This window comes from Molothrus aeneus, chromosome 8, assembly GCF_037042795.1.
Source record: "Molothrus aeneus isolate 106 chromosome 8, BPBGC_Maene_1.0, whole genome shotgun sequence".
NCBI classification, from domain to species: Eukaryota; Metazoa; Chordata; class Aves; order Passeriformes; family Icteridae; genus Molothrus; species Molothrus aeneus.
This window is the reverse complement of record NC_089653.1, coordinates 20,206,332-20,229,109: the sequence shown is the minus strand read 5'-3', so window position 1 is coordinate 20,229,109 and position 22,778 is coordinate 20,206,332. Positions and strand designations below refer to the sequence as shown.

The 22,778-nt window shown below is 35.4% G+C and overlaps 1 protein-coding gene across 2 annotated transcripts in view; it reads right to left on the bottom strand.

Annotated features, from left to right (window-relative positions):
- Positions 1 to 22,778, bottom strand: part of MYOF (myoferlin) — a 60,992-nt gene that overhangs the window by 16,770 nt on the left and 21,444 nt on the right. The window contains exons 12-32 of one of the 2 annotated variants that reach the window (XM_066554178.1): positions 22,266 to 22,392; positions 21,725 to 21,828; positions 20,717 to 20,785; positions 20,552 to 20,595; positions 20,013 to 20,095; positions 17,814 to 17,852; positions 16,034 to 16,158; positions 15,454 to 15,570; positions 14,915 to 15,092; positions 13,986 to 14,110; positions 13,406 to 13,512; positions 11,026 to 11,218; positions 9,802 to 9,957; positions 8,605 to 8,736; positions 7,154 to 7,317; positions 5,352 to 5,466; positions 5,127 to 5,232; positions 4,484 to 4,626; positions 4,007 to 4,180; positions 2,670 to 2,781; positions 1,331 to 1,408 (exon numbers count right to left, since the gene is read on the bottom strand). In XM_066554178.1, the coding sequence (XP_066410275.1) occupies positions 1,331 to 1,408; positions 2,670 to 2,781; positions 4,007 to 4,180; positions 4,484 to 4,626; positions 5,127 to 5,232; positions 5,352 to 5,466; positions 7,154 to 7,317; positions 8,605 to 8,736; positions 9,802 to 9,957; positions 11,026 to 11,218; positions 13,406 to 13,512; positions 13,986 to 14,110; positions 14,915 to 15,092; positions 15,454 to 15,570; positions 16,034 to 16,158; positions 17,814 to 17,852; positions 20,013 to 20,095; positions 20,552 to 20,595; positions 20,717 to 20,785; positions 21,725 to 21,828; positions 22,266 to 22,392 (2,491 nt within the window). The remainder of the gene's footprint in view (positions 1 to 1,330; positions 1,409 to 2,669; positions 2,782 to 4,006; positions 4,181 to 4,483; positions 4,627 to 5,126; positions 5,233 to 5,351; positions 5,467 to 7,153; positions 7,318 to 8,604; positions 8,737 to 9,801; positions 9,958 to 11,025; positions 11,219 to 13,405; positions 13,513 to 13,985; positions 14,111 to 14,914; positions 15,093 to 15,453; positions 15,571 to 16,033; positions 16,159 to 17,813; positions 17,853 to 20,012; positions 20,096 to 20,551; positions 20,596 to 20,716; positions 20,786 to 21,724; positions 21,829 to 22,265; positions 22,393 to 22,778) is intronic. The other variant, XM_066554180.1, reaches the window with a different exon arrangement.

The following is a 22,778-nucleotide window of genomic DNA, read 5'->3' as shown; positions in this document are numbered from 1 at the left end:
CAAACAACAAATTGTCCCAGGCTGTATTGCTCAGATCATGGTTAGGTTTCAAACATGCTCATTTATAGCAACCTCTTTTTGTGAAACAGCTGAATGATTCAGGTGGTCTAGGCCCAGTATTCAGCAGGCCTTTAAACCAAGAGCTTGGTAGAAGGTATCTGATGATGGTCATTAATGTTTCCTGTACAAATTGCAATTACTAATGACTAAAGGCAATTTTAAAGGTTATCTCTAGGTCAGTTTCAATAGATTCTGCCAAGGTACAGGATCAGAGTTTTACAAAATTTGGCTAATTCTTCAAACTAATTTTAGAGGAAAATAAAATGTAGATGAGCTAGTTTATGTATGACTGCATCTGAGGTGCCTGTCCTGAATGATACAAATGCAATTTGGAGGCATTTGTATTTGTTGCTTTGCATTGCTTTTAAGTACTGCATATTGAAATAAGACCAAATTCACACAGGCAGCCATACAGAACCCTCCTTATTTTAGAAAATATCACTAAAACCTGTAAAGCACTGTATCTTCTGTAACAGGCGTTACATTTACTCAATTACAGGGGGAAAAAGAGGGATGCAAACGGAGGGTAATGGAAAAAGAAAATTAATTTCAGCTTTGTCTTTTGCTGAACCTCCTTAAAGGAAGTGTAAAGTCATATTCTTACAGAATCTAAATTCAATTTGCTCTGTGGCTTTCCAATGAAATTTTGACTTGAGTTAGCAAAACTTGAAAACTGGGTATTAGCCTGACTACAAAGATGCCAGATGGACACAGCACTGTTGGAATACCTAAGAGTTGGAAGTGAACATGTATAAACAAATAAAAGACATGCTTATCAGTAAGGCACAGTGTTGTTTTCTGCAAGTTAATTTCCATAATGAATTAATATAAAACACTGAACACTGAGAGGCAGTTGGTGCCATAACTAATGAAAAAACCATCCAGCTTTCTTCATCCTTGCTTTTATGCAAGCCTCCTGCAGGACAAAACTGCATGTAGGCTTTGGTTAAAGGAGAATCCAAAACAAAAGGAAGGGCCTGGTCATGGGAAATTCAGACCTCATCTGAAATCCAGTTCCCTCACTGACAATTCACTGGCAGCAACTGGTACAGGACATACAGAGCACTTTGTTTGCAGCAGCCTCTGGGGCAGCAGTAACCAAATTCAGATGATACTTAATAAAGCTGAGACTTTCTTTATGGCATAGTTTCAGTAGCTGGGACCTACACATAGACCTTAAGGAGTTAAGATAGTCTACATCCAAATAAATCAAGCTACAAGTTCATAGCAAATGTGGGTTTTCTGCACTTTTAGAAGGATTTTTCCATACCTGAAAAACTGTCTTTGTCTAAAGCCATAAGGTTTCTTGCCTGGTAGATGTAACAGCGAAGGTGGTAAGTATATACTCCTGTATCAAATAAATAAAATCAGTTCAATTGCATTATAGAGGTTTCTTTTGTGTGATGAAGACAGTTTGTACAAATGCCTTACACATTTTAACATAAGCACTGTAATAACATTTTTGCTTTTCACATGATGAGTGTATTAATATCAATGAGCTAGCCCCTGAGAATATTTGTTCCAACACAAAGCACAAATGAAAAAAAAAATCACTAATGCTATCTGGGCTTTTTTCACCACATCATCTAAAAAATCCTTCTATTCAAAAATTGCTCTTTGAAACAGTTTGATAATCTAGTTCACACAAAGAGAATCAAGAACTGGGCACTCCTTTGCTTAATTTAAGTATTCACTACAGCACTTCCAGGATCTTGGGTCTTTCACATTTTTAGCTCTTAGCCTAGAAAGTTATCCCAATTGCAACTCTGTCTCTTTGGTTAAAAGATTTTAAAAAATAAACCACTACATGTTTGGTGGAATAGCTTAAAAAGAAGATGTGAGTGGCCCAACCCAGGACAATGTGGGGCTAAGTTACTACAGCTTTTCTTTGAAAGATGTCAGGTGTAACCCTTTCAGCCCTTGAAAAATTCTGAGTCACCATCATTGGGCTGAAACCTCTGACCTCTGGCAAGAAAAAGTGCCATTTTCCTCCAGCTGTTAATTATTAAAACAATATTCCCCAGGTTCTGAAATATTTAAGACTTAGCCATCCATTATCGGCAGGTTGATCAAGTTCTGCAGAATTCAAATTAAGACAAGTCAGAGCCCCTCAAAAAGGATGTTAAGTCTCAGAATTGACCTCTATTCCTGTTAACTAGCACTAGTGGCTCCCATCTCAACTTCTTTGCTTTTGTGATTCACATTACAGTGATTACAAAGAATTTAAAACTCATCCAGGTTGGCAAAGTTACAGTTTTGTTCACTTTGCCAACTCAACTACGTGGTACTGCTTCCTCTGGGCCAGGCATTGTCTGATCTTGCACTGAGCTGGTTAAGTAATGTGAACCAACAAAAAAAGTTAAATTTAGCATTAAAATTCCTGTCCCATACAGGTCTTAAAAATATCTGTGTGACACCAGACTGAAATATTGAAATGACAAACTGTAATTTTTCTTTATTAACTTAAATAGGATCCAATCAAGGGTCTGATAGTAATTACTAGAGAAAGCATATAAAAGCTAGAAGTAAACCACAAAGATTTATTATTTTACTTGAAACCAAAATGAAACAGACAACATTTTTGAGAAAGGAATTGTTAAAGAACCTACTGTCAAAATAGCAGGAAACCATTGGTGTATTGGCACCAAACACTGTTGTAGCTGACTCCTTGGCTTTGTCTGAACTCTTCCCTTCTCCATCATCAGCACTATTGTCTGCTCCCTGAAATTACATACAGAGAAAAGTTATTGAGTATTTACAAACATGGAAGGAACTTGATAGAAATTGACCATGTGAGGGAATTTATGGGCTTCCATCTCCCTTCCAGCACAAGGAGAAATTTACTTCTGTGAGTGAATGTACTTTACAAGATGTTTACTCATGTCCAGAGGTCATTTTGTGTTGCCAACTGAAGCTCTGAAGAAGTCATATGCAGTCATGTCATCTTACTTCTAGAATGTTTTATTTGTGGCTACCTACTAAGCTACCTATCAGCTCTTAGTGGAGGAAAGCTCCCAGGTCTTCTGCACTGTGCTGTGGCAGAGAACTGCTCCAAGGCTTTATCCCAGCACTAGCCCAGGAACTATAGCTGTAAGCAAAACTGAAATAGGCATTTTTACTCAGAGCAACCAAATTAACTGGAGAAAGAAAATTCTGTCAGTGAATCCTTGATCAACATTTGGTGCAAAAAAGAGAAACAAACCAAGAAAAAAGTGTGAAGTTCTGTTAATGCTATACACTCAGAGTTATTATATATTTTATAAAAACGAAGGAGGCTTCTCACATTATTTGCTACAGTTTGTATTTTGGTAAATAGAGGTTATTTGTGAAGCTGTGTTAACCTCAAAAGCTAAGGAATAACTGCATTCTGCTCATCTATCTGTGTCATATGAAATTGTGGCTTCTCCAACACACTATTTTCTTTTCTTATGGGTTTTTTTTTTGCTATCTTTTCTTGTGTTTGGTTGTTTAGACAAGCAAATATTCATCAGGGGCAGCTTTTTCCAAGCCTGTTGTCTTTTGTGCTGATGTTAAAACATCTAAATTACATGCACAAAAAGCTTGAGCTATCTTTTCACTTTACTTACAGGAGGCTTACCTAGTAATTTGGCCTTTTGAGCTAAATCTCACATAATGCAAAAATAAAAATAATTTTAAAAATAAAGTAACGAGTATGATTAAAACCATAAAACATAAATCATATATAATGTGATATATAATATTACATGTCATTAAAATATAAAAAATTAGTAATAATACAAGAATCTCTACCCCAACTTTAATGATCCCTTTCAGACTAAATAATTTAAACAATACACACTGTATTGTCTTCTCAGTTATACACTAGTTTAACAATATAGGGGCTAAAATATCCAATATATTTGTTTATTTACTGCAAAATAACAGGTTGGCCTTTGAAAGATGTGTTTGACATTCTGTCTCTTACCAAAGCACCTTCAAGTTTAAAGATAGCTGCAGCACCATGTGTCTCTGAGGGAGCCATTTTCCGTCTCCATCGTCTTCGACGGAAAGTATCAGAGCTGCGCTGCTCCCAGTGAAACTTCCAGCCAATCAAGGAAGCATATTCCCATCCTTCTTGGTCTTCATAGGATGACCTTCCCTTGAAGATATAAATTCTTGTTATCTACAGTATTGTGTAACTGTAGTAAAAAAAACAGCGTTTCCTCTGGCAAGCCTAAAAACCCCCTCATAAACCAAGGCTAGAAACATCAATGTACAAAAAGATAAAGAAAGGGAATGAATGCAATGAAAATGTAAAAGGTTGTTCTAGATTTTTTTTGTTTGGTATTACAAGTTTTCTTCACTCAAATAATGAGTAATCTCACGCAGATTTTTAAAAAACAACCCAAAACCCTGACACTGTTACAATGTACCAGTCCCTGCCTGGATCTCTCTTCCTTACCCTTCCTGCTGTCATTCCCTCAGACTGCTCCCTCCTACGTTTCCGCACCAGCCTTCGTCGTCGATGTGTGTGGTACATTTTCTCTGCAGCAACCCATGACTTGGGTTTAGTGTCTGGAGGAATAGTAATTCCATATTCCCACCCTAAAATAGAATTGATGAGTTGGTATATTTTCAGAAATACAAGCGAGATACCTGTGTGGTGTGTGGTCAACACAAACTGGTTCCCCACTTCCTTTAGTCCTCAGACTTCCTGATTCACTTTGTAGCATTACTTGGTGACTCATCCCATGGCTGAAGGCTCACAGGTAAATTATCAGACAGATCCAAACCTGGCTTTGCCACATATTCTTGGTGCAATTACAGAGGTTTCAGGTCCCAACCTTCTGACTTCTCTAAAAGTCTCTCAACTGCTGCTACTAATCCATTAAAATGGAAATAGAAATAGATGCAGACAGTGAACACTTTCTCAATGTTATATTATCTGATTCCTTAAGCAATTTTATCCAAGTATTTCCTTAGTATTTTTCCATTGGGCAACCAATATCAGGCTCAGAGTATTGCTACAGTTTTGGCATGTGTCCTCCTTCATTATAAAATACAGCAAGTTTTCCTAGAATCAGCAGATAAACAGTAAATCTTACCATGTTCATCGACTGCTCGATTTAAATCGGATTTCCAAGCATCATCTTCCCACACCCATCCAAAAGGACATGTGAATTCACGTGGGGGTGGGGCTTTTTCTCCATTCTTTCATGTAAGGGAAATGTAACAGTTTTATGCATTAGTAGGGTAAATACACTGTGTAGCAAAACATAGTAGTCCTTCTCTTAAACCTTTACTTATCCAGTGAAAAATTTAACTCTCACCACATCTGTGAAGCTCTGCTCAGATGCTTTCCATTCCCCTCCAGGATAGCGACTCTCATTTTCATACACTTCATCAGTAAACTCAGTATGACCAGCATCAGCTTCAGTCAACAGACTGCATGTCCAAAAAAAATACAGTAATAAATAAAACCCATCTTAGGTCACTACAGAAGACATATAGAAACATAGTACAGAATGTGCACATATGGGGGAATTCTGCATTGTCCAGCTATACGAAGGAAACTTAGGAAAAAACAATGAAGAAACTCAAGTTGTAATAAGCAGTAGGAGGAACATTACTTGTAAATATGAGTGAATAGCAGAAATGTTTAACTGCTGTTTTATTGGAATTAACACTGTTTTATTCAGGATCTGCTTTGAATACATCCTCTTGGAAAAAGAAAAAAACATCATAAATTTAAGTGTAGGAGACAAGGACTGTGTATGAATTATATGCATCTCTAAAGCACATGCATCTATGTATATACTAAAATTTGGCAATGTACTTAATTTTGTTTCCATTTATGCTGTTGACAAGGCAAGCAATCAATTAGCGAATATTTTTCTAATTTGCAAGTAAAAGAAATAGGAGAACATGAAATCAGATAAAAGCCTGTTGCTGTCAGGCACAGTGGTTCACTGTGGTTCAAAAGGCACCAAGTGTGTTCCACACTGCCCTTTGCTGGCCAAATCGAGCCACAGATCATCTCCCAGTGGAAACAGCTGCATGGCAAAAATATGCATTTCAACAGGATTTGATGCAATTTCTTCACGTCATCTTATTCGTAAAAACTATTAATTTAATATAAGCAAAACCCCATCCACTCATGCCTATAACTGATAAAATTTTAAAATAGCACATATTTTTTCCACACAGCTTTTCTATAGCAACAGTTCTACGTCTTTTTCACAGTCAGAACACAATAATTTAAAATGGGTCAAATATTTTCTTTTAGGAAGAAAGAAAACAGTCTATTTCTCATGCTGGTTTTTGTTTATGAAACAAATAATGTTCCCAGTCTGGTTTGAAGTGTGGCAACACAGTCAGACTGGCACAACTCCAGAGCTGAAACCCTCTGGCAGAGCAAGACTGAACCTGTTGGAGCTGAGGAAGGGCTGACACTTCATGAATTTGGTCTGCCAGGGGAGGAGCTGCCACATGGCACCACAACCTTCTTCTGAAAGCAACACCTGCCTTGAGTCAGTTTGAGAAATAACCTGTGACAGTTGTTTAGTTTCTTGTTACTTTTCAACATTTAATGAAATAAACACAAAAAAAACATCAGTGTTTGTGAATGCCCATGCAAATGCTGTAATGGTGTTGCTACAGCATGAACTGCAGATTTATACTGGATGCCAGGGTTAAATTTCATCCAGGGAAAATCCACCAATCCAAGGGTCTGCTCTGAAATCATCAGCAGGACCTGTGAATCTCACAGAGGCACATGTAACCTTCCTAGTAGCTTCCTAGGCATGAAATACTATTATTATCCCTTTCTAAAAGATGAAGAACTGACACCCAGAGAATATAAGCAATATAGCCATCATAACATGGGGACTGCAAAACCATAAGCTAGTTCTTAGAAATGGATATTTTCTTTCTGTTGCCTGTTTTGTTTTACTTTTTAAAAAAGGTAATGTTAGTTCTAGCACTATTAACTAGCTTTGACTATTGGCTGGTTTTTGCTGTCCTGGAACATTCAGCTTAAAATCCCTTTCTCATCCAAGAAAACAGAGCGGAGCTTTTACTCAACACCACAAATGCCTTTATTTCTATCTGCATAAAATTAAAAGAATCTGACCTTCTTTCAGGATCAACCATCCATTCTCCTTCCCAGTCCCAGCCCTTTGGGGGTAGAAAATACTCTCTTTTCAGTTTGATTTTTCCTGTAACGTCAGAAAACTTGTGGCGGCCAACAAGTCCTGAGGTACCCCACTTTCCAAAAAGAAGAGCCTGATTTTCATACTGTGTGGGAAGAAAGCAAAAATCCAATTATTATTTAGGAATAATAAACAGCTTTTAGGAGGAAAAAATTATATATTTATGTAACTATTATAACTGAAACACTTTACTATAAATTTACTTCCTCTGAAGTTAAGTACTCCCTTTCCACATTACTCTGCAATGTCATCATCAATTTCTTTCTTTCATTTTCTTCTATGCTGCCTGGTAAACAATCTTCTCAGTGTAATGCCTCCCTACAACTACAGTAAAAATTTCTCTAAATTAAAGCTCTGTTAAATAAAATTATGTTACATTGTTCAAAGAAGTTCCTTCTGTTCCCTAAATGCATGATTTTGTCATTCATGTCCATCTCAAATCTCCTCCTATTTAAAATCTTTTCTTTTGTAATATGTAGAACTAAATCAAAATCTAATCATAGTAGTTACCAGGGGCACGATTCTGATGTCAGCCCTGTCTATTTCCTCTCCTGGGATTATTTGTAGTTTATGATGGTCTTGAGTTTTCTGCCCTTATTCCTGGAAAATTGTTGGATTGTTGAAGACCAACAAAAGAGACATTCAATACCTCTTAAACTGTATATTTAAATAATGGCTTTGAACACCCATTGCTTTAAGTGACTTAGTACAGTACTACTAAGTATTTAAGCATAGGTGCAACAGTAACATCACTGCAAAAATGTCTTTTTATTAGCTATTTTACTGCTACTGGATTATATGCACCATTAGGTGATGTAGCATATAAAACACCCCTGCTACTGCCATCCAAAACCTCTATTATTTGCTGTGGGAGTATTTCAAGTAATTGAATTTTGAATTTGTTAACTCTTCTCATTGAAATGTTATTGTATTATAGCATTTTGTCAGCAACACTAAATTTTCTGCTGCTACAAAAGAACTATTAATAAGCAAAACCACTTGTATGCAAGTATCATTTATAGAAGTGAAGAAGCAATTTACAAAAAGGGATTATTCACATGCCAAAACATAATAGTTTAGATCTCTATCTTAATTACACTGATAAAAATCTAAAATAAATATACTTGAAATCACTGGAGTTAACCAGATTTGTAGTGACTAACCAGTTCAGAATCTGGTCTGCTGAAGTTCATCTGGTAGGCACAATGGACTTGATCATTAATTGCCTTGAATGGGTTCTACTTGTTTCCTTATAATAAAAACTACTCTCTCTTTCTGTCAAGCATGCAAAGAAATTCAAAAGAGCTCCAGCTGCATTGAATTCCCAACATTCACATCCAAGTTTAAAGTAAGAAAGCAATGCTGGACATACCATTTCTGCAAAAACACTGAATGTTCCCTCTGCAAAGCTATTAAACTTCTTTTCAACTGCACTGAGCCCCAGCCAAATGTTAATTCGCAGCTCTGCAGGCATTTTGACATCTTTCGTTTTGTCCTGTGGATACTGGCACACAAACAAAAATGTTATTCTTTGTTCTGTTATGGAGGTATCATAGCTTTCAGTAAAAAATATATATTTACAGAGAGATATGAGTAACAATACATATTTATTTATCTCCTCCTGCTTTTTCTCAAAAGCCAGGAATAAGTACTACAGGAGGAAAATATTCTTTAAATGGTACCTGCCTAGGGCATGTAAAAACCAAACACATTAATGGTAGTGTAAAAACCATACTACATTACTACAAATAGCATGTAAAAACCATACTACATTAATGGTAGTATCATCCCTGTTCCTGTATATTCTCTCCCAAGTTTCATTCAGCAATGAGTTTTCACTGTTGACAACATAAAACTTCAATGTTGATATTGGAGTTTCTTGCTGGGAGACTCTGGAAATGCAGAGGTTAGCAGGGATGGTTCAGTAGAAGCCAAAATGGTGGTTTGAATAAAACCATGAAGATACAGGCTTGTCTGCATTGAGGCATTCATGAATATAACTACTAGTAAAATTACAAACTCTGTAAGTGCTCTTGTTTTACTGTCAGATTGCTTTTCTCCTGGTTTAGTTTATTTCAGTTGAGGACAATATCAACTTACATGGAGAAAGGCATTCCCATTCAAGAGTAAGAGTCAAGTCAGAGAGACAACTTCTGGGTGTAGACATGCTTCATTGCTTACAGAAAACCATCCAAAACTTTGAGTAAGATTTTGGAAGTTCTCTGACTTACACTTATTCCTTCTGAAAGTTTCCATTTATGTCCAAATATCTGGAGCTGATATCAACTCCAATCCCCAATTATCAACTCCTGTAACACTTTAAAAGTTCTATCACAATTTTGAGCTCTTTTAGAAAAGTCTCAGAGATGGGGGCCAATACTGGTTCTAACTGGCTTATGATAAACTTAAAAGTTCTGTGATATTTTGAAGAAGCTATATGCAGTTGGCGTCTAATCTGTCCTGCGTTTGACACCTCATTGTCCACAGTTTGTTCACATGTTTCATACTCATGTCAGATGGCATGTCAATTCAGGGAATTCATTATTTCTTAAGGAGAAAGAAATAGTACCTTTAAGAAGATTGTTTGGGTCTTTCCACAGTATTTACCAGATGATTCAGGGCTTGCTGTGGAGTACAGCACTTGGTGTGCAGGAACACGAGCATAGGCCAGTCTTTTCTCCCCTCGGATCATCCATATGATCACATCAGGCATGCTGTTTTGTGGCTGAGGATTATTTGTGGGGAAAGGAGAGTTAAGAAGAGTAATTAATTGAACAATAAACTAATCTAGAGCAGAGAAAAGAGAAACATAAATAAGGGCTTATGTCAAAGGATTTATCATTTAGAATCATGAATCATGACAAACATGATAAATAGAGGGAACTGTTTTGTTTTGCAACTAAACCAATATATACTTCTGAAAGAATAATAAAAATACCATTGAGATTTCTGGAAAACAAAATAAGTTTTATTTAAAAAAATCCTTACATCTTTTATAGAATTTTCTAGAGATATTTTGTATCCCAGTTCCCTTAAGGTGATGATAATGACCCGATGCCATATGCTGATGCTTTGGACTGACCTGCTGCATATTAAAGTACTTGTGATGCTTCCACATTAAGGGTATGTAATTGTAAGACTTTTAGTGAAGACAGAAACCACCTATTACCTTTTTGGAGTTCTGTGCTCACGTCTGTGAGCTAGCTGCAAGTCTGGCCAATTAATTGCTCTTTTTTTTTTTTTAATCAGTAGCTCTACAGAGCAGAAGCCACAAATTAAAAATGAAACCACTTCTAAAATGTTGTGAAAACCAGTTATGAGATAGCCAAGATGAAAACAGAAAACATTTGAATTTAAAAAAAAATTAAAAGAAAATTTTAAAAAAATCCACAGAAGCAGATTTAACTCTGTTAGAGGTTGATTACTGTGGCTACAAGCTGTGGAAATCCAATGTATACCCTGCAGTCCCTGAACCAGAAAAGTGACTTGCAACTCTGGAAGAAAGGAGAGGACAGAATTGTCACTTAAACAGAAGAGGGTCTATTCTACTAATCACAGAGTGATCATTACCCAGCACACATTCTCAGTGAGAACAGCTAACAAATGAGTTTTGTTTAAGTAAATTGCAATTACAGAGGGGAACATGTTTACTTTCACAGCATCTAAAATTACTATTCTACAGAGAGTGGATATTGCTTGATCAGCAGTGAACTTTATACCCATTTGTGTTAGACAGGTATTGCTAAACTAACCAGTACTGCTAAACCAAACACCAGTATTGTGAAGCACTTACCTCTTCACTCAGTTGCAGTAATCTATCCAACCAGTCCTCAATTTCTGTCAGAGTGGCTTTCACCTCAGTAGCCTCACTTCTCATCCTTGCTGCTGCTTCTCCAATCTGTTTGAGAGACTTGAGGCGCAGCTTCTCTATCTGAGTGTCAAGGACTGTAATATTAGATTTGCCTTCTATGAGGGGAAATGGTTTACTGAAAAGAGAATATTTTTTATGGTTAATAATCTAAGTGGCTTTTATTTAATTACACTCTAAATGCAGACATGCAAACAGTGGCAATGGATTGAGTGCCATTATTTCTGTGATTGAAAACCACTGGAACAGTGCTATTGCATCTATTTCTGCAGAGATTTTCACCTCACAAGGTATTTTTAGTAAGCAAGGGAAAGGCTGTACTTACATAACAAGCACCAAGGTAGAATACCTTGAGGTGTTTGCTTTAATGTAATTGCCACCAATCAAACTAAGGAAAATCCATTTCTCTATATACTCATAATAAAACATTATCCTCTCAAAATGTACATCTCAAAACTGAAACCAGTGCCTTCAGACCAAGATTAGGTTACTTTTCTTCCCTGGAAACTGTATATTCTCAGAAATTCAATATACAAATATGCTTTGTGGCTATGACTATATTTATCTTACCCTCTGGCAAGAAAACATCAAAGAACTCTAAAAGAAATCTGTGACACAGAACTTTTGAGACAGTAGAGGGCAGAGTAAGTATTCAATGGAACCAAAAAGTCTCAGAATCCTGAGTTAGAAGACACTCTCAAGGATCATTTAGCCTTGCCTCAGAACAGAACACCCCCAAAAAAATCATACTATGTGTCTGACTGTGCTGTCCAATTCCATCAGAAAAATGGGAGGAGGTTTGAAGAAAAGGCAGCTTTTCAAAGACCAATGACTGTATCCCTTTAGCAGAGCTCATTAAAATGTCTTTAATATGATATTTTACAAAAAGTTTAAAAATTTCCAAAGACACTGCCTAGTTTCTCTTCTTTGACCTATATTTAATGCTATGAACTTCTAAAGGGTTTTGATTCTGTAAAACTTTGATAGCAACTATTGTGCCTTCCACTAGAGTTAGTTCTACTAATGTGAATGCAAGAGCTGTCTGCCCTGGGAGCTGCTTTGACATCAATCATATGTACCAGATCATAACCTTCAGAAAGTCAAATAATTTTAAGTATTGCACTGAAAAGTCTCTCAAACTTTGTCTTTGACAGAAGTTTTTTGAGTTTGTTGAAAATAAAACCCAAAAGAGAGTTGTATCCTATCAGCAAAATGAAGTTCATTTGGTGCTATATCTAAGTGCTATTGCTCCATAATTGTTGAATGATATTTTATAAAATAATGGTCTGAATTTATAACAGTGCAAATATGTGTCAGGATGAGGAAATGATCTGAAGTTTCCACACTGGTTCCATGTGACAAAAGTTTGCCCTTCACATTTTACTTTCCTCGAGTTTGTCAGTCCTTTTTATCAGTTTCTTTCAGATCACAGCATTCTATGAAGTTGTTAGTTTATATTTTTCTGTAAGTTTTCTACCATGTACTTCTTTGCTAGTACATACTGACCTCCACTGTTGTTTTTCCTCTGCTAATGTTTATATTGGCTCAACAACACGATGAATTTGTTCTCTCATTTCATGTTCTTTGTTATTTCCTCTTATGGATAATAACTGTTCTGTCATTTTCCTTTTACTTTTCCTGTGCTGTTTTATCACCCACTTGTTTACTCTCCCCATCTCAATATCTCCTTTTTGAATGTCTCTTTCTCATACAATTCCTTCCTCTCTATTTAGAACATATTCTCTTTCAAAACTCTAAATGCTGACTCCTGCTGCCTTCTCTGAACACCCCAGACATACAGACACATTGACTAAAAGCTTATTCAAAAATATGATCTTTATGGCCCATAATCCCTGCATACCTTTGATTTTTTTTATTTTGGGCTTGCTAGTGAATTACTGGACTTTCTTCCCTCTTCAGTTTCAGAAATAACATTGAAACACAGGTAAACCAAAGGCACATGAGGAATTCTAAAGAAGGGTGGATGCAAGAAAGGCAGCAGAGAGACCTAATATCCGTTTTCAGGAAAATTCTGCCTCAGATTTTTTTCAAGAGATACTGTTTTGTCTTATCACTGTCAGTAATAAAACTATCCTGAGATAATGGAGAATTACACAACCAGATGGATTATTTGATTGGCAACATCCATGATGTTTTACTTTTGGAATTTCAGTTCTTAGGTCAATTCATGGAATTAGTCAGTTTTATAGTCCTCAGAATTTGTTTTCTGACTTAGCAGAGGCAATAACAAAGATTCTGAGCAGGCCTGGAATGATAACGTAAGAGATAAAAAAAATTCTTTTACCTTATGTCTTCTGTAAGTTCATCAATCAGCTTCAACCACATCTCTGCTAATCTGTTTTCAGACACTTTAGCCTGCATTCCTGATTTTAAGGTGGCTAAGTTGGATTGCTGAGGAATTTAAAAGAAAAGAATTTGCACTTATAAACTTCCAGTGTGGTTTATGGTCAGAAGGAGTTTCAAGATTTTGATCTTATTTATTCATCTGTGTAAAGGCCAAACCAATAAAAGACTCATGTTTAAACCTAATTTGTATTTAACAGGGCTATTCTGATGTTCTCCCCCACTGTATTCAACAAAACATGCAAATAACAGTCCCACAGACTTAACAGCTCCAACCAGCACTGAGGACTCTTCCTTTCCCTGGGAACTCCCTGTGGCTTCAAGCAGGAGTGTGTTGAGCCTTGCTAAAATACAGGCCTGTGATTAACAGTGCCATTTGCTACACCAAGCAACTTTTAATTTTGACTAAGAAAAAAGGAGAGAAAGTATCACAAAATTTCCATAATTTGCTCAAAATGCCACTTTTTCATTACACCTCTAAATGAAAACTAATAAAATGAAAAAGATTTTAAATGTCTTACCAGTCTTTCAGCCATGTTTAGGATTACATTCACAGGGTCTAATCTATGACTTATGTCCTCCCAAAAAGAAGTCAGCGTTACAACTGGCTTTGTGTTTGCCCATGGCAAGTAGTAGTAATAATTACCTGGTGTGAAACATTTGTATGTAAGGGTTAGAATTCATGACAGGAATGGATACTGTACACTGTTGCTACATTCATATCATTTATGTACTACAAATCATTAAGAACATATAAGCTACTCCAAATTCACAAAAAGATTTGCGTTTTCAAGCCACATCTGTTGAATGGTAAACGTTCACTTCAAATTGTTTCAAAATCCAACAGGGTTTAAAAAATAAATTAGCTGTTAACATATTCTTTCCCATGACATACTGATGTAGATGGCACATTAATATAATTTTATCTTTGAAATAAAATATTCAAATAATAATTTTCTAGAGTAAGTCTGATTATTTCATTTAATACACAGGAAAAAAAAAACAACTACTCTCTGCAGTTAATAAAAAAATTATAGCCAAAATGTATTTTCCTGTGATCTAGCTATTTTTTTTCTAAGCTGAGTGATGTATGACTTAAAACCAAGTTATTATTTTATTCTAAATCAGAATATTCAAAGCGTGTTTTCCCTACTTAATTCTTAATACCTCTAGAATAATGTGATTTCTTCTCCTGGCAAAGTTTGTGTATATGTAGTACATGGTCAAAAGATTTCACTGAATTCTGTCAAAATTTCACTAATAACCTCTTATTAGTAGGGCCTTGCAGCACGTAATCCATAAATGCAACTTCACCTCAAAAGCTCTGAAGACCCCCACGCCCTTTTCTGTCACATTTTCAGTGCAGTTTGGGCTGACACTCCAAAGCTACAAACAGCACATCCAAAGGGCAGTTTTGGAATATTTCATCCCCAGAGCAGAGCGTCCTTACCGTCGAACACGGCGCGGCTGTACTGGGTGGTTGAGGCCAAGGGTTTGCAGGTGCTGTCGAACTTGTTGCCGTAGTTGCCGATGCTGACCTCGAACTGGATGGGCTCCCCCGTGTCTTGCAGCATCGTGGCAGAGTGAAACACAGCGGCCAAGCAGAACTTCCGTCTGCGCTGGTACTTCTACCAAAACAACCTTTTCAGTTGTATCTCAAAACGGGATCCACAATTTTAGAAAAACAATAGCAATAGCTACATGGAAATAACAGCTTCAATGTTTTTACTATTTTCTGAGAAGAAACCAAAAAATATAATGTGTATAATAAATTATGTATTTGATATTATAAAATGTTTCAGATTAATACTTCTTGCTACAAGGGCACAACATTTTTGTAGCCACTACTCCTCAGCCACCAGTAAAGGCCTCTCTTAACTTGGAGATTGAACACTACTGTACTGATTTTATTGAGTTAGATCACTCTCTAAAAACAACCAGCCAAGGCACATCTCCACTACCAACAGTGACAATGAAATAAGGATTTACCTCAACAACCAGTAAGTCATCATTAGGAATCATTTCTAATTTTTTATTTACAGGCTTGCTTTCAGATAATGTAGATAGTTCAACCAGGATTCTCCCTCTATATGCAACTCCTTCTCCCTGTAACGTAAACACATTTCAAATCAAATTTTATATATATGCACTAAAGAAGCATAGATTTTTTTTAGCTGTACACGATTCTGGCTTCACTAAAGTGTTCTCAGAACTCCTGCAGAGGCATGGATGTACATATTGGAACAAGTGAAATAAAGTAGTTGGCTTAATGCTGGAAGTGAAAATCATATTTATGCAAACAAGGAAAGAAGAAATACAAATGCATGCAAAGGTGCAGTTAGTGAAAATTGTCAAAATCATTGCTGCTCCTTCAAAAATACCTTTAAAACAAATCCAGATAAGAATGGAAAATACTATCATACTTCCTTATTAATCTTAAATTTAAAATATTATTCAAAAATAAAGAGCAAGAGGTGTGTAGTGTAAAAAAAATTAAAATTAATTAATTCATTGATTAAAAAGAACTGGGTTAACTCTTTTATGAAAAACAATTAATAAAGAAACTTACCTTTCCAAAGTTTAATTCATCATACGGGTCTGGGAATCCAGTGTATTCTCTTGGACTTCCATAAAAGTTTAGGTAACAAGGCCCAAATGTTGGTAAAAAGCCAACTTCAGTTTCTCCAGAGTTTACTAACAGAAGACATTACCATTATATATTTGTTAATTACCATATTGAGCCAGAAAGAAACAAGTAACATTGCTATCAAATCCATTAGAAGAAATGTTAGATATTAGTTAGGTATTAGTAATATGAGAACACTTTATTCTCTGGATATACCATATGAATTTAAATTAATTATACCACTGACTGTACCTAACTTCTTCACTGCACAACACTTACACTAAATGCAGCAAAACACTTCATGCAGCAAAAATCCTACAGAATGAGAGGAATTTATGTCCCACTCCAAATATATGGTTTTAATTTATGTGCAAGGGTAACATGCTCTTATGCTAACAGAAAACATGTTTTCTAGAAAATGTGAAGCTGAGTAAAACAACATTTGCAATCACTTAAAGGCACAGGCCAAAGATCAAAATAAACAGCCACAGAAAAGATGCACTCTCTAGCAGAAAAAAGAGATGAGAAACTTTGCAACAGAAATTTCCTGGAATGACCTGCAGCACAGAGAGGGATGCACTTATTTCTCACAGGAAAAGAAGGCTGAGGTAGGACAGTGACAGTAAAGGGCTGTGCCTCGTGTGGCTATGCCACTACTGAGTGACACGAGTGGATTGTAAAAGTGGATGTGATGTCTTGATGTCATTTCCTGTCAACAAAGTCACCTATAACCTGCACAATATAAAATAAAGATTTGCAGTTCTCTATTTTGCATTTGGCTATTTTCACACCCTTACCTCTGAATCAGAAACAGTTCAAAAATTGAATGAAAAAAATAATTTGAATAATGTCCAATTTAAAAAAAATTCTAAGACTGAACTGCTCACATCAGACCTCAGTATGACTAGGTTTAAGATACAGATATGTGTTAAATTCACTACTTACTGATGCCAATAAATTAAACAGAATACAAATTTAAAAACATATACACAACAAAAAAACCTCCCAAAACTGGAATAAAAATAATTTATTTTCTATTTTTTAATTTAAAATTAGGTTGTTTACTTTTAGAAGGCTAATGATCATGTATAATAGAAAGTGACTCTGAGAAATTATTTCAGCCTCTAACTTAATGTTACTTTATTAAGAAAGGAGGATAGTAAATGAAGTACCATGTGGATGAATGTTGATTACCTTTCAACTGCACTCCACTTGTATTTCTTTCTCACTACTTAAATATTTACCAGAAAGTCTTTCAAACCTGGATGTCCACCTGGAAAATGTCACCTCTCCAGGTAGTAACAGAATCAGATTTTATTAGTTTGTTTATATAGCTTGTTAAGCATAAGCAAAATAGCCACTAATTATTTAAGGCAGTTATTTACTTCTGCAGGGCTCTACAGTTGCAAATGTACCCATGATCTCATAGCTAAGTTAAAAATTTCAAGCCATTGTTAGACTAAGCACTCTGTAATTGAAGCAACTACATGCTCATCTCTAACACACAGCTTGAAGCACCAGCCAAACAGAAATATTTTCAAACCAATTCCAGTGCCAAAACTGGTTTATAGAGTTAGTTATGTTTGATACTCTTTAATCACAATGGTGAAATCTTTTAGACAAAGAATTATTAAAAATATTTTGAAGCTGATGGAGTATCTTAGGCAATACTCTTCAGTTTGGGCAATGGAACACAAGATCAGTAACAGGTGAAGAGATAAACCTTCATATGATGAAGCCCCTGTTCCTGAAGATGAAAAATCTATATTATGAAAAGAGAAGTAGTTACATGACGAGTGACAATAGCATTTAAAAAAACCCACACATCACAATGCAATCTCCCTTAAAAATAAAGTTGAAAGCCTGAGACAAAATAAATTTCAAATGGGCTAGAATTTTGCTTCTGGTTAATACATGAAGGTATTACTCTTCCTGTATAAATTCCAAAGGGCAAAAAACCAGCATATATCTGACAAAATAGCTTATTTTAGAGCTTATTTTTCAGCTTTGTACAATTCTCCTCCACACAAAATATAGATTTATTTTTTAAACTACTTTAAAAATCTTAAGGACATTTTAAAACCCCACTACATAAGGGCTCCTTAGGGTATCTATTTACATTTACTGAGGACTATAGACTAGTTCAGTTTCACAATCCTTTAGAAGCCAGAAGAGGCTTCAGGCACAGCACTAAAAAGAAGACAATAGAAATGGCTATTCCAATGCCAGTACCTGAGCAGAGAGAGAAACCAAACTAATCTCCCAGTGATGAGTGTCTGGGTTTGATAAATGCTCTGTGCCTCAGCTGCAGCTCAGGATACACACATAGGGGAGTACAAGGGATCTCTCCAGAGCTGAATTCTCCCCAACAGCCCAACCCCTCTGTCTTGGCTTTACCAATGCCTTTTTCTTTTACTTCTGGCTGTGCACAGGATATATAAAAAGAATATTTGCATGAAGTCTTACTTCAACAGCAGCCCTTCTAAGAGGACTACTTCATAAGCTTTTATGTGACTGAAAATACAATTCCATCCAATTCTTGCCTCAAGTCAGCATAGGATTGGAGCCACTAATTTTGTTTCTAAACACCTGATAAAGCCACCAGCTTAAAGACAAATTGGTTTCAGACAAGTACATATCATAGAGATTTTATAAATACAACAGAAAAAATAATTAATTTAGATTCTTATTGTGACAATGCTGAAAATGGTTTTGAGACAGTGTCCTTCAAACTATTGTAGACAGTCAGATGAATTCATGTTAAGCCTGTTTAACCTTGAGCTTTACAATGCTGTTTGGATAACTAATATGCCAAGCTATGTTCACTAAAAAGATAAAACAATTTTTCTGGCAATTTAACACAGAATCCTAGTGTAGGAGCTGGCCCAATTGTATGAAAGATCTTGCTATAAAAAGAGATGATTACAGATGTAGATCACAAAGAAATGATCAATAATCACAAGATTATATTAGAACATAAATGTAACTGGATTTTTTTCTAATATTTTCCAAAATACTGGCAGAAAAAGTATTTCTTATAATATTTTAAAGAAGAGTTTTATTGCAAAGCTATTTCCCAATGGGAACAATATGTTAGGCACCTCATATCTTGTCTAACTTGTTTTCTTGCAGTTAATCAGTTTTGGGTTTTAGCTGTATGAAATTACATATCCAGACATCTCTACTGATTGAAGCATATAAATCAATTGTCTGCAATCACAGCAGTGCAATCAAAGTCAGAGTTACAAAATAAGAATACAGAGCACTTGTGCAAAGAAGTGCCTGCTTCTAGTCAGCTGCTGATCAGAGCAGAGACTGACCCAGGTTCCCCAGCATCTGCAAGCAGCCCAGTGGTGTCCAGGAAATGAGTATGTGGTTCTAGATATTCCTTTAGGATAACTACTCAGGAACACTCTACAGCTTTTAGGTTCTCTTCTCAGAGACAGAACAGATACTCTTATGAAGTAGCAAAAGGAGTCTTGTTTACCAGTGTCCAAAGAAGAAATGGTTCTGAAACAGTGACTCCAGATTGTCTTGAAATTAAATATCTTATTAAGCATTAAGTAAATTTGCGTATCTTACACATGGTAGATTGTGATATCACATCATTTTCTGAATTTGGGAAAGTACTGGCAAATTTACTCAATTCATTTACATATATATATAGTGGGAAACCAAATCTTGAATTATTGCTATTTCCATCATGATGTAGTTTAGTCATTAAAATTTTAATACTTTACTTTTTTAAGTCCCATAGAATGTTTTCTAGGAGCATTGTTTAGAATATTTCAAAAGGAATAGACAATCCTGTTGCCAGGGAATTGAGAAACTATAGATAAACATATACTTTCTTAGAACACAGATCTTTGCCATTCTGTGTAACACAAGAGAAGATAGTGTTACACACTGCTCAAGCAATTACCTTCAACCTCTCCTCCAGAAGAAGCAATTTTTGAGAGACTTAAATATGTTGTTCCAACTACATCATTTTTTGTAAGTCGATCCCTACAAAAAAGGAAAAAACAGAAAGATTTTATTTAAATATAATGCTAGTCATCACACCCAGTGGCAAGCTACTAGTACATACATTTTCTATGACTTGAAATGCCTCAATATTACGAACAAAACCAGTAATGACAAGTTACAAAAGTGGGCTGTAATCCATGAATAAGTCACCTGACTTTTACACTATCATTAAACAGTGACAGTGCTCAGTTCTCATTGCACACAATTAAAAATAATCTCATGTTACACTAATCAAATCTCTGGTAAAGAAACCATAAAGGTACTTAAACACTTGCTTAAATACTCTCATGCATTGTAAAAATACCTCACATCTATAGAACCAGACTTTTCTTATTATCTTATTTTCTTTTCTTATTATCTTATTTTCATATTTTCTTATTCTTTGCTTATTATTATTTAGCTTCTTAAGTAATTTGATTGAAAGTCATAACTCACCAGTCAACAATTGAAAGTTTTATTTTCTCACACATTGAGGGAAACTGAAATAAAAAAGTAATGAAAGTAAAAAAACTCATTACTTTTTTTCACCTCTGCAAAGTCAATGCCCTGAGTTCCAAGAAAAAGGCTGGTTACTACAGAAACAAGGGTAAAAAAACTGACCTTGATTTGAAGATAAATAATTTGATTCCATTCTGGATTAGCATTTTTCTCAATGATGTTTGTGCAAACCTGCCAAAGATGAAATCAAATATACAACAGAACAACATCAAAGATAAAACAGAAAAAAAAACCATTTACTAGCTATGATTTAGCACACATCATCATCTGATTGGAAAAATTAGGGGTGAATCCTTAGTAAGTGAATCCTGGATTAAAGCTGCAATGAGCCATTGATGTTCAATGAGTTTTCCACTGATAAGTGCAGTTAGAGTAATCTGCATATGCAGCATGAATGACTTTCAGAGGAAAAGAAAATATTGAAACAGTGTTTAAATATGAGATTTGGGTTATCCTGTTTTTTTTCACTAGCGACAAATAAATGAAATTATTAAAGCTTGTTAATTCCACAAGCCACAATTTATTCTGCTTTTATCACTGCAGAGAAATGAGATGAAGGAATTACTTTAATCCAACTTTCTTTATGGAGATTTTACGGTAGATGAAGAATATATCATAGGGGAGAGGTTGCATTATTTGCTGGTCATGTCTTGTTAAGATCTTTTACACTACAGGGTGTGGTAACCTGACTATGCAGCATACTAAATGACTGACAAAAAATTTACTAGTAATGAATATAAGTTGCGCAATTGTGCTCCAGATCAAATTTGGCATTCTAAGGAACACATCATTTTTAAATGTACAAATGCAGTTAATCTGTGCAGAATGATCTGTATCACCAAATACTAAAAGCAATCAGGAACAATAGGCAGGCAAGCAATCTGGCATATGCCAGTTCTAGCCTTTAGTCATACATTCCTTTCATTAGTCATCAGTTTTACACCCTTTCTATTGTACCTTGAAATTTGTAATTTTACAAAGTTAACTTTATTTTTTTTTCATTTTTTAAATTTCCATATTTCCAGTAAACTTAAAAATTCATGTTTGCTTATGAAACCTGTTCTCAAGACTACAATTAGAATTCAAAGGTACAGATATTTAATAAATTACCTTTTTCCCAGCAAAAGAAACTTCTACAAATGGATCTACCAGGTTTTTCTTGTCTGCTTCTCCTCCAAATATTTCCTTGACAGTTTGTGCAAAAGCATCATCCACTGGAGAGGTGTCAAAGATTAAATTAAGGTTGTTGTTTTATTATTATTTATTATTATTATTATTACTATTATTATTCCTAAATAATAAATTGCCCATTGCAATCTTACCAAAATCAGCTCACAGATCTAGGAAGGATAAAGTCTAACCTGATAAAGAAAATTCAGAAGTGTTGCAGGTAAAAACTGAGAATTTTGGCATAGGAGCAATTTTAAGAATAGAGATTTTTCAGCCATCATAAGAAGTGCTGATGTGCTCCTGAATTTAAAGGCATCACTGTATTTGAGAAACATTATACATGTATTTGAGGACATTGCTATTTGGCAACATGCTAGTAAGGGATAAAAAGTCACCTATATTCTACTCTGAGCAGCTAACACAAATAACTATTTCTAACAGTATGCAAACACCAATGGACAAGTAGGGAGAAGCTGCATACTTTGTGGAATGTCCTCAGCTCTGTAGATTTTGAGAAGGAAAGTGACCCATCGAAGTGCAGTCCCAGCTGGTAATAAAAGATTGCTCTCCACATCATCACTTTCATTATCTCTCTCCCTTTTTTCAACCTGTTGGGGGACACAGTTGTAGACAAAAAAGACAAGGCAATGTACAGAATTAGAATTAAGGTAATTAACTAAACTGTTGATTAGCTAAAGACTGGTGTCAGTTTCATGATGAAGAATGAGACTGTATCAAATTATCAAGCCACAAAAATTTAATTCTAGCTAAACTATTTTACTTTCAGTTTTATCTCTAAAGTACCCAATTGCAGGAGCCCACTATAATCACACTTTCAAAATCACCATCATCAGACAATGATGATTTTGGCACATGTAAAATGCCAACTTCATGCAAATTTCACACTCATCTCATGAGAAGGCATTTATTAGAATTAGGAAAAGCTTACAAGTCTGATATAACTTACTGCTTCCTCATTTAAAAATAAACACAC